The following is a 14,253-nucleotide window of genomic DNA, read 5'->3' as shown; positions in this document are numbered from 1 at the left end:
GCAGGGCGGCGGGGGTAGAGATGGAAATATTTGTCTTGCTTGGGTATAGATCTGTCTGATCACCTCATCTACAACTATTCATTAAGCAGCTAACATCTATATAGGCAAGCCCTAAGTGATGGGGACGACAAATAGGGTATAATTCATGGAATTAACTCTCCATCCTTTCCTTAGTTGCGTGTTTTCTTGCTGAAGGGTGCTGACCTTTCGCCTTTCGCATGAGGCTCGTAATCGATTCGGATTGCAACTGACAGCCCACTAATCTTTAGCGCAACAACACCAAGAGAACGGACTCAGATTATCGGGGACGGCCGGAGATCAGCCGTCTCTTCCGGTTCAGGGATTCCTTGTTACAGACGACCCGAGGGGGTCGATCTTGGAAAAGGCTCAAAAAATTGCTGGGCAAGGCTGTGGTGTACCTTGGTTACCTGGTTGTGGGTGAGGCTTGAGGTTGTCAACATGCCCACCTATTGTAGGGACACAAAGCTGCCCTGTTCCATGCTCTGGATCAGAAGCAACAAGAGTGGGAATCCAGGAAACGTCGTTGACACATGCTGCGTGTGATGTTCTGAGCATGATGGAATACGGCAGCCTCGTCACCTTGATGGCTGCCTTTCTGACAAGTTGAATGGCGTCAAAAGAATTCGGAGTGGGTGGGGTACGAGCCCCGCCAGAACCAAAGATGCCGCTGGTGCTTGAGCAAACGTCAATTCCAGCCCTCCACCATCTCCGACTCAAGAAATTAAGACCTTCCGAACTTCTGTCTCACTTCGCGCTTCATTTTTCTGATTCTCAGACCCCAACGGCGTCTGCATAACATTCTCAGAAGGCCGCATTGAAGGACCTTGTAGTCGCCATGTTTGGCGCCCACAAAAGACTGAGAAAATGGGGTGGTGGATTGCTGCTGCATCTGACAGGGGGGCTTCTGTCCCGCACACACCAATGTGCTGATTGCCTCTTTTCAGCCATGAATGGCCATGGTGAAGACTCGCAGCCAGCGGCCAGCAGCTCATCTGGACACCGATGTGAAGCCAGTTGCCGTTGATATTCCTCCATTAGCGGATAAGCATACAAGTGGATGGTTCTCTCATCTCTGATATCGACCTGACATTGGGACTGACTTTGCCCGTTTAACAGCACCTAGAATTCCGTTTGCAAAGCATCTCGGCGAGGGCCCATCAACGCTGTCAACCCCACCTGCCCTACCGAGTCGTCCCCCACGTTTGCAATATTCTTGAATCCAGGGGTACCTTGCGGTCACAGACAGCTGTTCAACTTCAGGGGTGCAATGGTGTCCCGATCAAGTCACGTACAGAAGCATGAATCCAACAAGACCCTTTCTGGTACGAGCACAGCAGCCCGGCTCCGTTTCCAATGGCAGACTCGGGATATTCTCCCGAGGTCAGCTCTTCAAAGACATTCCATGTCAGATAAGAAGTTTTCTATGGACGTCTCAGATCACTGTCCACAGACTGAGCTGGGCGATGTCATTGGTGGAAGCTGGCGGCTGCGCTCGTGCCTCTCTTTACATGATGCCCCCCTTTCCCTTCAGCACATCCACCATCTTGTGGTCAATTGGGCTGATGCCACGATGACACCGAGGCGGTTGTCCCGGGTAAGGCTGGGTCCTTCATCGCCGAGTCGATCACTTGTCGTGCTGTGGAACATGGGGCCAGTATGACAGGACACTCGAGATCTGCACAGTGACAACTACAAGTCAACATGGTGTGATGGATAAAAAATTCCCATGCCAACGTACATATGCCAACCAACACCGAGGCAAGGAGCCAACCCCGCCATCTATTTTCTGCCTGTGGGAGGCACCAAGTACGATGGGCGAGTCAAGCGAACCACGACAAAGACGACATAAGAAGTACGATATATATCCCTGATATTGGTCTGCCTTACGAACCATGTGCCGCGCTGGGGAAGCCGCTGTTAACCTTGACGGTTACCATCCACTTCACACAAAAAAACTCTTGGGTCAATGGTCACACGGCAGATGAAAAATGCAGCACGATGCGGACTGAGCTACCCAATCCTGATGCTGTATGGCCTTCTTCAAGCACGCCGTCAGCCATGGGCATCCAGAGCAATTTTATGCCCTTTTTTGAAAGGCCGGCACTGTCAGGCATGTCAGAATTCGGAGCGGCTCGACAACGACAGGCGCTCTGCTCAGTCGAGCAGCTGCCTCTGGCGTCTCCAAACAAAAATGTCCATGACCCACGGCCAACACCGCAGGTTGGGGACCAGTGGTGTGCTGCCGTCCGAGGAACCAGCAGTGCATGAAACCGGTGAGTCGGCTAATAAATGCGTATGCAACTGTACCATGGTGGAAGGCCGATTTGCGGGTGACAAGTTGAGAGTCTCAAGCAGAAGAACGGGCCTGGACCACTCCCAAGCTCCTCCTTCGGCAGCGGAGGAGGGGGAGTGGAGCGGCCCGGGGACTTGATCCGGCGGAGGCTGACCCGAATGCGGTTGAGGTTGATTTCTAGGCACGAAAAGACGATCTCTTTGAGGGATATGTCACTCAATCGCACAAGACTCTCTCGATGGCGGCCAGCCCGTCACCTACCTGGCAGCACGACAGCATGACAGCATAGCTCACCGAAAGGAAATCGCCTAATGTCAGGTCACGGCATATGGCTCTTCTAGAGAAGATTCCGTATCTGCGGGCTTGTCAACTGGGCGGCCCCGCAAAGCATAGGCGGCGGGCTGGTACAGCAGACGGCAGCATCATGGACGTCGATTGGGCGCAGGTTGGAAAGCCCCATGTCGCACCTGACCCGACAATCTACATGACTCGATAAGTTGTGGTAATGAATGGGGCTTCTTGACAGCTGTCGCAAGCAGAGAAAAAGAAAAGTGGATGAGTCGTGTGAGAGTCTCCGCGGTGGTAACAACACGGTGTGAATGCCTCTGTGATTGATCAGTTGGAATTTCGGCACGGTAACCCTTTCTCTTGGCTTCTTCAGAGGCCTTTAAGGTCGTTCCAGTTGGTGCTGAGATCGGTGTCGAAGCTGGATTCCACGAGGTCTTGCATTAGTTTCCTGGTTTCATGCGTGCTATACCCCATTGTATCATTCACGCCCGGCCGACACCTGCCATGTTGTTCAGGGACCCTCTCGCTGATCTTCTGATCTTCGATGGTTCCACGAGTAACCTGGGCGTCTGTATACAAACACAACCGCCCGAGTGGTGGCTCTGTCTGTCAAGATGTACGTCGTTGGGAATATCTTGGTAAGGTTTTGATTCTGATATCGACGTCAACCGAATCAATGTCCCAAAATTCCAAGGGTTGGGGTTGGTGAAGCAAGACCACGATCTGCCAGGTTGGGCTCAAAGTGGGGCAGAACATGTAGAGAACCACTTTTGTATTCCCTAAGCTAACTTGATACAGTAAAGCCTCAGTTGCAGGCACCAAGCTTTGACCACCACTGATCATGAGATGATATCGCAGTTGACAGCGCCTTGCGATCCATCACGTCACCACAGGAACCCCATACGGGCCATACGAACCGCAACTTTCTGACCTATACAGTTCGAGGTCTGATAGGGAAAAAAGCACCAAACAATGGCCTCCCCGGCAGCCGTCAACTGCTCCGGCGCAGCCCGGCGCATCCTCCTCCTCCCCACCACCACCACCCGGCCGGCCACCCGATCCTTCCCCGGAAGACTCTCCGCCGTCACCTCCCGAACCATCACCACCCTCCCCTCGACTCCCCGAACCAAATCCAAATCAACCCCAAAAACCCAACCACCAACAACACCACCACCGCAACCCCTCCAAACAAGAAGAACCTACCACTCCACCACCCACCCCCCTCCCCCCAGCCCCTTCACCCAAGCCGAAACAACCCTCCTCACCACCGCCCTAACCTCCCACATCCCCCCCCACGGGTTCACCCTCCCCTCCCTCACCCTCGCCGCCCGCGACCTCTCCCTCCTCGACATCTCCCCCTCCTTCCTCGGCCCCTCCCCCGTCGCCCGCCTGATTCACTTCCACCTCTACACCACCCGCACCACCCTCCCCTCCCTCGCCAGCCAGCACAGCGACCTCCTCTCCGGCCTCTCCGTCTCGGAAAAAATCGAACTCCTCACTTGGCTGCGCCTAAAGCAAAACGAACCCATCATCCAGCACTGGCAGCAGGCCCTCGCAGTCATGGCCCAGCCCTCCCAGGTCCCCGTCGCCGTCAGGGAGCTCGCCATGCTGGCAGATGAGATCTACTATCTTGCCGGGGATAAAAGTGTTGATCTGAGCTGGTACACCAAGCGGGCGGCCCTCAGTGGTATCTATGCCGCGGCTGAGTTGTTCATGACGACGGACAAGAGCGAGGGGTTCCAGGAGACGAGGCGGTTCCTCAGGAGGAGGCTTCAAGAGGCCGAGGAGCTGGGCGGGGCGGTTAGGAATGTCGGGGAGTGGGTTGGCTTCACGGCGAGCGCGGGGGTCAATGTGTTGAGGAGCAAGGGGGTTAGGATATAGAGATGATGTTGGGATGTTGGGATGGATATGTATGAGTAGAAAAGGTGTCGTCAAAGAGAAAGAGACTTGGTCATCAGACGAGTTTGTAATTATAACTGGATGTACAACCACTAACTAACTGTGTGTTCAAAACCAATGAACCCATAAAACCTACACGTGGAGATGACCCTAAGACAATGCCATTTGCACAAGAATTCCAATCATTATCATCCCTTTCCGCCATATGCACCAAGCAAACCTGTAGGAGTCTTTCGACATAGCGCCTTGCACATGGAGAATTGCCAAACTGCCCCCTGATCCACCACAGAAAGCCTACCCAAAGTCCGATACTAGCATTCCCTAACCCATAACTCCTCCCACTTTTGACACATGATGAAGCCGAGAAATATGTACAATGAAACCAACCAGGTATAAAGACCTCATGATATTGTTTGCATGCTGGTGAGTCGTTGTTGGCGTGGATCAACGAGTCGAATAAGTTTTACGTCTTTTTCAGCGATGATCTTTGGGTCGATAGCGTTGGGTGTGATGAAGATGTATTGCCGGTTGACCGACCTTCGAGCAGCGGCAACCTAGACAACGTTAGCAACAGATATACATCCCTAGAACAACAGGCTGAGCTTACCAGCATATTTTGGCTAACAGCCCGGTTCACATTGTCCATAAACACATCAAACTCATCCAAGCACCGCAGCGGCGAACCCATGGCTTCCCAGATGGCCAACAGCATACAAATCGAAGAAAAGGATTTCTCTCCGCCGGATAACGTCTTGGTACTCCGTCCACTGGCACGTTTCTCGGTGTGGTCGGGCTCCACATGAACATCCAGGAGCCTGCGCTTATGATCCAGCAGCAGCCTCCCTCGGTACCCGCGTTCGCTGAGGAGATATATGAAGTTCACACGCGACTGGGCGGAGATGTACCGCTGGAACTTGCGCCACTTGTCCAAACGTAGGCTCAACGAATGCTTGAGACGTTCGCTTGACTCCACCATCGAGATGAGGCCATTAACTGCTTCGTCGTACTTCTTCCGAACCTTTTCGGCTTGCTCAATAACTTCCTGCTCGTTCAACTGGCGTCTGCTGGTCATTTTGTCGTATCGAGCCCGCAGAGCAAAGTACTGTGTATTGACGGACTTCTCCGTCTCGCCGTCTAGCAAATGCACGCGTTCTGGGCACACTTGAATGGCCTCCGCCTCTCTCTCCGCGATCCTATCCTTTTCCCTCCCAATACTTTCTTCCGCTTCCTTTTGTTCTGCCTTCAGTTGCTTATACGCGTCTTCACTGTCGAGCTTTTCTCGAAGCACAATATGCCGGTGCGCCTCCGCAGACTTGGCCTTTTCCTCTGCCTTATTCACACTGGCTTCACAGTCCTTGAGCTGCAGCTTCTGAGCTTTGAGTGCCTTGTAAGCCTCCTCGGCAAGTACGTTTTTCTGGTCTTTGGCCACAATAAGCCCAGTCACCTGTTGACCGTGGTGAGCTTTCTGCTCCAGTGCTTGAGCCAGCTGCTCACGCAGACTTTGAAGTCGGGCGTCAGACCCATCCCACTCGTCCAAAGCTACTTCGATCTCCGCAAGCTCTAGTTCGGTCTCTCGCAGCTGCTGTGCGAGAACGGCCCCCTCTTTCTCCGCTTTGGCAAGGGCTGTCTTGTGGTGGGAGTTTTCATCCTGGACACGTTTGTATTCAACTCGGAGAGCTTGGAGTTCCGACTCCAATTTTGACAGGGACTCCTTCAAGAAGGCCATCTGAGAGGCAGATTCCGTCTTCAGGCGCTTGGGCTGAGTCCCAATCCTGACCGGACTTGTTGATATGCCGCTCGGCTTCATTTCAATGCTTAGCCCCTCGTTCTTGGAATCGTGGAATGTGATGCATCTCTTGACATTGCGGGGCGGTGCCATTCCATCCATCATCACGCTCTGAGCCGTTGTGCGCTTATGAATCAAGAGCACTTGCTCGATCGCGTGGTTGATAACAAGTGTATCCCGAACAGCTTGGTTGTCAATCTTGAGTACTCTCAGGATGGTGTCGAAGTCCGCATCTGGCTCTTTTCCCGCCAGATTGAGGGCATTTCGCTGGCCCACGAAGATGGGATTGCGGTTGCTGTCGATGTCGCATCGCCTCATCAAGTCTGCAAGAACATTCATGTCGGCTTTGCTGAACACGACAAAGCCGTTGAGGTTGTTGCCAAAATAAGACTCCAAAATCGCTCCCCATTCCGGTTTATGAAGATGCACGACGGTGCCCAGCGGGCCGATGGGTTTCTGCTGGAACCTCTTGTCGCCGTCAATGGCCTTTAACAGCCTCGGCATATTCTTGTGGTAAGCAGCAAGCGGCACACCGATTTGTGCCTGGGTTTTCTCAATCTCCTTTTTGAGATTGTGGATCTCCTCCTGCTTCTTGGTAACCCGCTCCTTGATGGGGTTCAGAGCCCTTGCCGAATCACTCATCTGGCTCTTGATCCGAGGAACGAGCTGTTTGTTGTCATCGATTTTTTGTTCGAGCTCCTGGACCCTGGCCCGAGCCTCGTCGCGCTCCTTCATCTTCAGGGTTTGGAGACCACCGTGTGCCTCCTGCAGACTCCTCTCTTCCTGCGCAATCTTTCTCTCGAAATCCTTGACCTGGTCAGTCATGGCTTTCCAGTTTTGGTGAGCCTCTCGCTCCTCGGCCTGGACCTTCATGAGGTCTGCTACCATGGCCTCCTTATGAGCCTTCGCCTCTTCAACTTTGGCCTGCAGCTCTGGCTCCTCTTCCTTCGCCCTCTCGAGCTTCGCCTTGGTGGTTTCCACCTCTTGATCCGCCTGCTCCAACGCTCGACTTTTCAAGCCGAACTTTTCTTCAGCCGAAATCAACTTGGTGGAGATCTCGGCGAGATTCGCCTCCTTTTGCGCCAGTCTTTTTTCACAGGTATCGACACGTGACCAGGCCAACTTTAAGCGCATTGTGTTGATTTTGTCGCGTAATGACCGCTCGCCCTCCAGAGTCTCCAATAAGCGTTCTGCGTTTGCCCGTTGCACTTTGAGAAGCTCGATTTTCTGTTCTTGATCTGGTATCTTGGTGTCTATTTGGCTCACATATTCAGCAGTCAGCTTGTAGTCGTTATCCAATTGCTGTAGCTGGACGCCCTCGATGAAGAACTTGTACTTCTGCGCCTTGCTTGAGGCGTTGAGGAATTGCCGGGCGTTGTCTTGAGATAGAACGTTCAGTGGATTGTCGACCTGCAGGGCGTAGTACTCCACGATTTGGTCAACCTCTTCCTTCTTCTTCGAGTGAATAGAGCCGGTGGCTGTTTTCAGGTTGAAGCCGCTCCCGCCAGTTTTGTTGAACCAACGCTCCACGGTGATGGAATCGCCGTAAATATCGTGCTGATAAGCATCAGGCCCCTGGTTCTTGATCTTGACAGTCAAAATAGCCTTATCCTCTCCTTCTTTGACAAAACTTTTCAGGCTACCACCGCGGTTCGTCGAGCTTGCCTTTCCACCAAGGCAGAGGGTGATTGCTGTCAAAACAGCGCTCTTTCCGCTGCCATTCTCGCCCACAACAAAGTTGAGAAGGGGCCCAAGCTCGCAGTTCAGTCTCGTGTGACACATAAAGTTGATGCATATGACTTGCTCAAGAATGCCATTTTCTGCGACCACATTTTCTCCTAGACGGTTTGGTCGCATCCGTAGCCGCTGGGTCGCCTTCTGGTCATCGGCAGCCTCAGTTCGCAAATGCTCGAACCCATTATCGCGCATTAACTCATACTGAGTTCTTGGTGGGGTGTCGGGCGAGGCAGCTCCTTGATACTCGGCTTCGTCATCGGGGTTGTTTGCACGCGTTTCATCGCGCACATCGGAAAGCCGGGCACGTTTTCGCTGGGTCAGGATTAGCACATTGTAAATGAAGAAGGAAGCACTGCCAGATGTGTGAGAAGAAGCCGGAGCACTTACAGATTCACCATTTAAATGCGAACAAGGCCGTACAGGCTCTTCTGACTCGTCATCTTCGCCGCGGTGGTGTCGCTTCCGCGAGGACTCTGCGCCGAGGTTATTGATTGTCCTCGACGGCATTTTGAGAACAATGGAAGTGCTGGTAAAAGGTCTCAGACAGCCGGCGCCTAGTCCCGGAGCTGTTTGTAGGTGCGAGTAGGTAGGCGGCGCAGTGCAAAAGGCCCCTCGAGACGCGTCGTTTGCGCGAACTTCCCCCCAGATCCAGTGACTTGTTCTTCTCCACTCCCGCCCAGAGCTGATGACAGGCGGCCCGTGCAGACGCTAAACCCCACATTTACAGTGGATCGGATCTCAGGTTCAACTGCCAGGCTGGGCATGAGAACAGTAAGGTAACTATCGTGGTCGACAAGAAGGCGCTGAAGTGTTGAAGTAAACTGGAAGATCGAAAAGAGATAGGTAAAATTTGAACTTGAACGGCCGTTTGGTGCTGTAAGGTACCTTAGGCAGCCACCCCCCACACAGGAAGGAAAGCTGGAAAGAAGCAAGACCGAACGGCTGGCAGCTGCGTTTGGGTTGACAGGTCCTCATCGGAAGCGGCAAACGAACTTGGACGACAGGAAATAAAGAATATGGCCAACGCCCCAGAGCTGCGTCCTGGAGACGAAGGGTTCGATGGTTTTCGTATGAGGCTGCCCGAGGACTGTGTCGAGTACATGCTATTCATCATTGGCGAAAAGTCAGACAATGATCTCCCCAGCTTGGAAGCCGTTAAGAGGGCCGCTGATAAAAAGCTGACGGAGCTGGCAAAGGACTACATATGGCAGCGAGAACCCTTCAAGCTTGAGACAAATATCCAGAAAGGTGTGTGTGTACTTGGCATGAAGTAAATGAGACCATCCCAGCTGATTGCCCCTTTAGGTTCCGGACTGTCCTATCTCCATGGAACAACCCACTACGGCGACAATGTGGAAGACGAGTGGCTCATTGTCTACCTCCTCCGGGAGTTCACCAAATCCTTCCCCAACCTTTGGGTCCGTGTCTCTGACAGCGATGGCGAGTTTCTCCTAATCGAAGCAGCCAAAGCCTTGCCCAAGTGGCTCAGTCCAGAAAACGACACCAACCGAGTGTGGATTCACCAAGGCAAACTCCTTATCATCCCCCTAGACAACACACAGCCCAACAAGAACCTCACCCTGACATCCGCCATCTCAACCATTACATCCAGGCCCTCATCCCTCCTCCACTCCCCCTTCATCGAAGCCGAATCCTTCTACCGCCTCGAGAAATACCCCTCAGCCATTTCCTCCACCACCCACCATGCCCTCGTCACCATCCCAAGAAAACTAGCCTACATCCTCCACTCCCGTCCCCAATCCATCGCCCCCGCCATCGAAGCCTTCTACCTCCGAGACCCCGTCTCCCTCAAACCCCTATTATTCCCCTCAATAACCACCCCCTTACTATTCCCCCCAAAAGACCTCATCACCATCTCCATCCGCTTTACCAAAGTCCTCTACGCCCAGCTCAAATCCCAGCACTTTCCCCCCCCACCTCTAGCATGGAAGTCGTTATTTCACGCCGCCGAGTTCGAAGCCGCCACGAACCCCACCGCCGACTCTGCACAAAAGAAGCTTGCGAGTTTAGAGCTGGGGATGAAGCTCACTGCGGGATTTGAGCTGCTGTGTGCCGGTGACAAGGCAGAGACTCACCCTAATAGAGTCGTTCGGGAGGTGGCGTTGCTACTGGGGGATCTTGCCGAGGATGGGGAGGAAAACATCCTGCCGTCTGATGAGCAGATTGAAAAGGAGTGGAAGGATACCGAAAGGGAAGATGATGATAGCTGGATGGATATCGATTACACTCAGCTTGAGAAGGAGCTCGCTGGCTCTGGAAGCGGCGGCGTCAAGGCCGAGAAAATAAAGGGAGGTAAGGGGGGCTTTGGCGACGCCGGCACTCAGGCGGATCTCCAGAAGATAGTGGAGAGGTTTGAGGCGTTTTTGAACAACGAGGATGCGGGTGTGGATGGGGTTGTGTTGGGGGATGAGGATGAGGATGATGATGAGATGGATGTGGATGATGATGATGACGAGAGCGACGAGGATGAGGACTGGGAGGATGAAGATAAGGAAGTCGGTTTTGATGAGGAGCAGTTCCAGAGGATGATGAGGGAGATGATGGGGTTGCCTGGTGATGATGGGAAATCATCGGGTGCACCGCCAGCATCAGCAACAACACAAGACAAGGGGAAACAAAAAGCGGTTGTTGTTGAAGAAGTGGACTCAGAAAATGACGAAGATGATGAGGGTGACGAGGCGGAAGAGATCCAAAAGATGATGCAGCAGTTTGAGAGCGAGCTCAAGGGGCTGGGGGCACTGAGCTTGGACCCCAAAGCAACAGCCACAGAAAGAAGGATCAAAGATGTTGGAAGCTCAAGCAAAGAGCAAGAGATCAGCGAAAACGAGGAAGAGGAGGTAGATATTGACTACAACCTCGCCAAAAACCTCCTCGAGAGTTTCAAGTCCCAAGCTGGTATGGCAGGCCCAGCAGGGAATCTGTTGGGGTTGATGGGGGTTACCTTACCCCGAGACGAGGAGGGCGATTCTGACGAGGAAGAAGACACCACCACTACCGCACCCATTACAGGCAAGGGTAAGGAAAAAGCATGATCTACTTGTTGTATATTCATGTAGATATATAATGGTACATATACATTGCATGCATGTATGCTCGCTCATTCGTGTAATCCGTCAGGTTCGTTGTCTATCCCTTAATATTTCCTTGTTGTTCCCACTCCGTGCTATTATTCCCAGGTTTCTTTAAAAGAAAAAAAAACAGCATTACTTCTTTGGTATCGGCATCTCCAACTCCCGCATTCTCTTTGCTGGACTCATCTCCCCTGTTGGTCGTGCAACGCTGTATTCACGTTTGCTCAGGCTCTTGGTGCTGGTGCTGCTGTTGGGTGTCGCGGGTAGGCTAGAGTAGTGGGTTTCAAGAGGACACAAGAAATCATCTGGTATCTCTGCTAGTTTCGCCAACACTACATTGAGCTTCCTCCGCGCTTCTAGCTCTCGCGTCGTGGAGTCTGGTCGGGGGCGGTAGAACTCGGCGGCGATGCGGGTAAGGATGTGGTAGATCCGGTAGAATAACAGCCGGACGGGGGCAGACGGGAGGGCCTCTATTAATTGCGGGTTGAGAGTTGATAGGTAGTTTGATGTCGCCGTCATCGTTGACGCCGACGTTGCAGGTGGTGGAGGGGATGTCGCTGAAGCAGTCGAATTTAACCCCCTTAGAAAAGAGTCGGAAGGGGGTGGCGGCGGCAAGTCTGCCGGATCGCTAAACACTGTGGCAAACAGAGGGTCGCCAAAGACGCAATTTGACCAACTCTGCAGACCAGCTATTCTGATTCCTCTGTCACCACCGTCTGGTATCCTTTCCACCACGAGGTTAGAGTCTTGGGCAGCATCCACCACCACAAACTTCGGCACAGTGACGTCGTCCAAGAGGTATCCTAACCGCCGAAAGTGCCGTCGTATTGTCGAGTAACCCAGCACAACCGCCATGTCCTCCCCGTCTCTGAGAACACCTTCGAGCATGGAGTGAAAGGCCACCGACCAACTGGCCGCACCTCCCGTTCCAAATAAACCCCCGGCTCCTGGTTGTGCTCTTTGGGGTTGTGATGATTGTAGCAGAGGGATAACAGCTGCCAATGGACCGAAACGACCTGTTGGCGAGACCAAACCGGGTTGGATCAAGAATCGTCGGTAGAATGTGCCGATTTCGAAGTCTACTTGCTGTCGTTCGGGAGAGTTTGGATCCACTGTGATCTTTGGTTCCAAGAGGGCTATTGCTGTGCCTTGACTTGGTTCATAAAAGGCGAATAGCTCGCGGAGGGCCGTGCTGGTGTCCTGGCCGTGTTGGACGAGGGATGGCAGCAGTCGTAGCAGGGTTTTCGAGTCTTCGTTCTGCTGTTTGCTGGTTTCTTCGCTTCCTCTCCTGGCTGACCGGGAGGAAGATGGTGTGGCTGATGAGGATTGTCGAGTGAGAACCTGGTGTAGCCAGTCTATTGCTGTTACCTCGGTGGCCACGCTGGCTTGTTCTGATCGTAGGGGCCGCCACATGGAAATTGGTGGAAGAACAAGGCGTAGAGATGTATTGTCGGAAAGGTGGACTTGGTATATCCTCTGTGGCCTGAGACTTTGGAGTGGTTGTATTCTGGCGACGGTAACATCTTCAGGAACAGCTGAGCCCAACATGGCCCGGACACCCTGCTCTGATGGTAGTCGACACATGTTGGTATCGCTGTCTGTCTGGTTGTGACTGATGCCCCTGATAGAGCAAACCGGCATCGTCACCCGTCTGGAGGGGTGTTTTCCAAAGAGACAGGTACCTGACATATATATATGTGTGTGTGTGTGTACTTCAGATTTGACGGGGCTTGACAGAGGGGGCAAGGGACAATAAACAGTATCTTCAAGCGAGCGAGGTGCGGCCCTTGTGGGTTCCCGATTCCATGCCTTGTCAGTCTTGCCGCTCCGCTACAAAGAACAAGGCCATTGAGCAGGAGTCAACTTGGTAGAGCCGGTACAGGCTCAGGAAAACAGGGATATCAGAATGTCACCAGCAGTAACAACAAGGCGGCCACACGACCTTGGACATGATGTTGGAAGCGAAAGCGGACGCGAGGGCGAGGGTGAGGACGAGGACGAGGAGAGAAGCCAATGCTGTCGTCCATTGCTATTATTACAGTCATTATTATTATTATTATTATTATGCCCTCAGCTCTTTAGCTCTAAAACGAATAGGGATGTACACATGGGAAAAAACCACGATGACCAGGCGGGAGGCGGTTGGGTGATGGATGGATCTTCCTCTGCCAAGCAGCCCACATGGACGGAGCGAAGAATGCACGACGGACGAATAAGGTTTGCTGTGAAGCGAGAAAGCAGGACCAGGCCCAACCTGAGCCAGCCTTTACCTTGACAGCCTGGTCACATACTGGCAGCAATTTTGCACGCTACTACGCCCCGAGAAGGGACGACAGCACGTCAGCCACAGCCGAAGTGTAACCACTAGTGTGATGCAGCCGAGACGTGCCTCCTGCTTCAGAGATACCTAGTGTAAGCGCGTCATATTCATAGATGGAAAGGCGGGAGGGAAAAGATACCTGGGAATAGGTACTTTGAACAACTTCGCTAAGTGAGACGCTGGGTTGACGGGTGGCTTCTGGGAAGGGGCTAAGAATTCATCCACACCACCCCCCTACCCCCCAACATCCCCGTCACCCCGTTGCTATCCACTAAAACAAACTTAACCGGGGCCCCAGGGTATTCCCGAATGGATCCCGAGATGGTTCCCGAGTCGTGGAGAACCACAACGGCCAGCTCGGGTTCGTTCAGAGGACGAGGTCAGGGTTGAAGTTCCATGGAAAGTTCCATATCACGGTTTTGGCTGGGCATGGCAGGACTTTGTAGTTTAGTACACGGAGTACTGCGGTACATAGTGTAAACACTGCTTGATACAGCATCCCAGTCTCGGACGTCAGATCAGATCCCTAACCATCAGAGACATTGAACATGTCGAAATCGTCTTGCCAGGTTCCCTGGGGTAGCACAGCATGCAGCGGCTGCAGCAAAGTTGTGCAACAGCTCGCAACCACGCACCCGTACCTCTCCAGACCGCCCACGCGGGTTGATGTACTGATGTTCAACCACTGCCGTGCAGATGTGATGCCGAAGCTCACATTTATCGAGATGAACCCCATAGTCGAAACAGGAAGGTGCTGGGCCAGAGAGGCCAGAAAAGTGCTCGGTGAACACTCACACACTGAGGATAAAAAAGAGAC

The 14,253-nt window shown here is 53.0% G+C and overlaps 4 protein-coding genes across 4 annotated transcripts; 2 read left to right on the top strand and 2 right to left on the bottom strand.

Moving 5' to 3' along the window:
* Positions 1 to 3,028: 3,028 nt before the first annotated feature.
* Positions 3,029 to 4,483, top strand: COQ9 (Ubiquinone biosynthesis protein coq9, mitochondrial; the record flags this gene model as incomplete). The annotated part of the gene is made up of 2 exons (XM_062891000.1): positions 3,029 to 3,240; positions 3,557 to 4,483. Exons 1-2 carry the CDS (start codon positions 3,217 to 3,219, stop codon positions 4,481 to 4,483), a joined length of 951 nt encoding a protein of 316 aa, XP_062742150.1. The 5' UTR covers positions 3,029 to 3,216.
* A 22-nt stretch (positions 4,484 to 4,505) lies between these two features.
* On the bottom strand, positions 4,506 to 9,267 carry smc6 (Structural maintenance of chromosomes protein 6). The gene is made up of 3 exons (XM_062890999.1): positions 8,412 to 9,267; positions 5,109 to 8,336; positions 4,506 to 5,055 (listed from the first exon to the last, which is right to left on the bottom strand). The coding sequence occupies exons 1-3, from the start codon at positions 8,529 to 8,531 to the stop codon at positions 4,903 to 4,905; spliced, it is 3,501 nt and encodes a 1,166-aa protein (XP_062742149.1). The 5' UTR covers positions 8,532 to 9,267; the 3' UTR covers positions 4,506 to 4,902.
* QC762_505750 (uncharacterized protein) lies at positions 8,680 to 11,177 on the top strand. The gene is made up of 2 exons (XM_062890998.1): positions 8,680 to 9,272; positions 9,330 to 11,177. Exons 1-2 carry the CDS (start codon positions 9,041 to 9,043, stop codon positions 11,075 to 11,077), a joined length of 1,980 nt encoding a protein of 659 aa, XP_062742148.1. The 5' UTR covers positions 8,680 to 9,040; the 3' UTR covers positions 11,078 to 11,177.
* Positions 11,178 to 11,248: 71 nt separating this feature from the next.
* Positions 11,249 to 12,805, bottom strand: QC762_505740 (uncharacterized protein; the record flags this gene model as incomplete). The annotated part of the gene is made up of 1 exon (XM_062890997.1): positions 11,249 to 12,805. The coding sequence occupies one exon, from the start codon at positions 12,803 to 12,805 to the stop codon at positions 11,249 to 11,251; it is 1,557 nt and encodes a 518-aa protein (XP_062742147.1).
* Between the last annotated feature and the right edge of the window lie 1,448 nt (positions 12,806 to 14,253).

The sequence above is a fragment of the Podospora pseudocomata genome, chromosome 5 (genome assembly GCF_035222375.1).
Source record: "Podospora pseudocomata strain CBS 415.72m chromosome 5, whole genome shotgun sequence".
Classification (NCBI taxonomy): domain Eukaryota; kingdom Fungi; phylum Ascomycota; class Sordariomycetes; order Sordariales; family Podosporaceae; genus Podospora; species Podospora pseudocomata.
The sequence above is the reverse complement of the archived record's forward strand: the minus strand, read 5'-3'. Positions and strand labels throughout refer to the sequence as shown.

Excerpts from the sequence above, each read along its gene's own strand:
- smc6 (XM_062890999.1), bottom strand. The coding sequence starts at position 8,531 with ATGCCGTCGAGGACAATCAATAACCTCGGCGCAGAGTCCTCGCGGAAG. Across the intron at positions 8,337-8,411 it reads CGCATTTAAATGGTGAATCT|CGAAAACGTGCCCGGCTTTC; the intron begins GTAAGTGCTCCG and ends ATCCTGACCCAG. Across the intron at positions 5,056-5,108 it reads CTGTTAGCCAAAATATGCTG|GTTGCCGCTGCTCGAAGGTC; the intron begins GTAAGCTCAGCC and ends AACGTTGTCTAG.
- QC762_505750 (XM_062890998.1), top strand. The coding sequence starts at position 9,041 with ATGGCCAACGCCCCAGAGCTGCGTCCTGGAGACGAAGGGTTCGATGGT. Across the intron at positions 9,273-9,329 it reads TGAGACAAATATCCAGAAAG|GTTCCGGACTGTCCTATCTC; the intron begins GTGTGTGTGTAC and ends TTGCCCCTTTAG.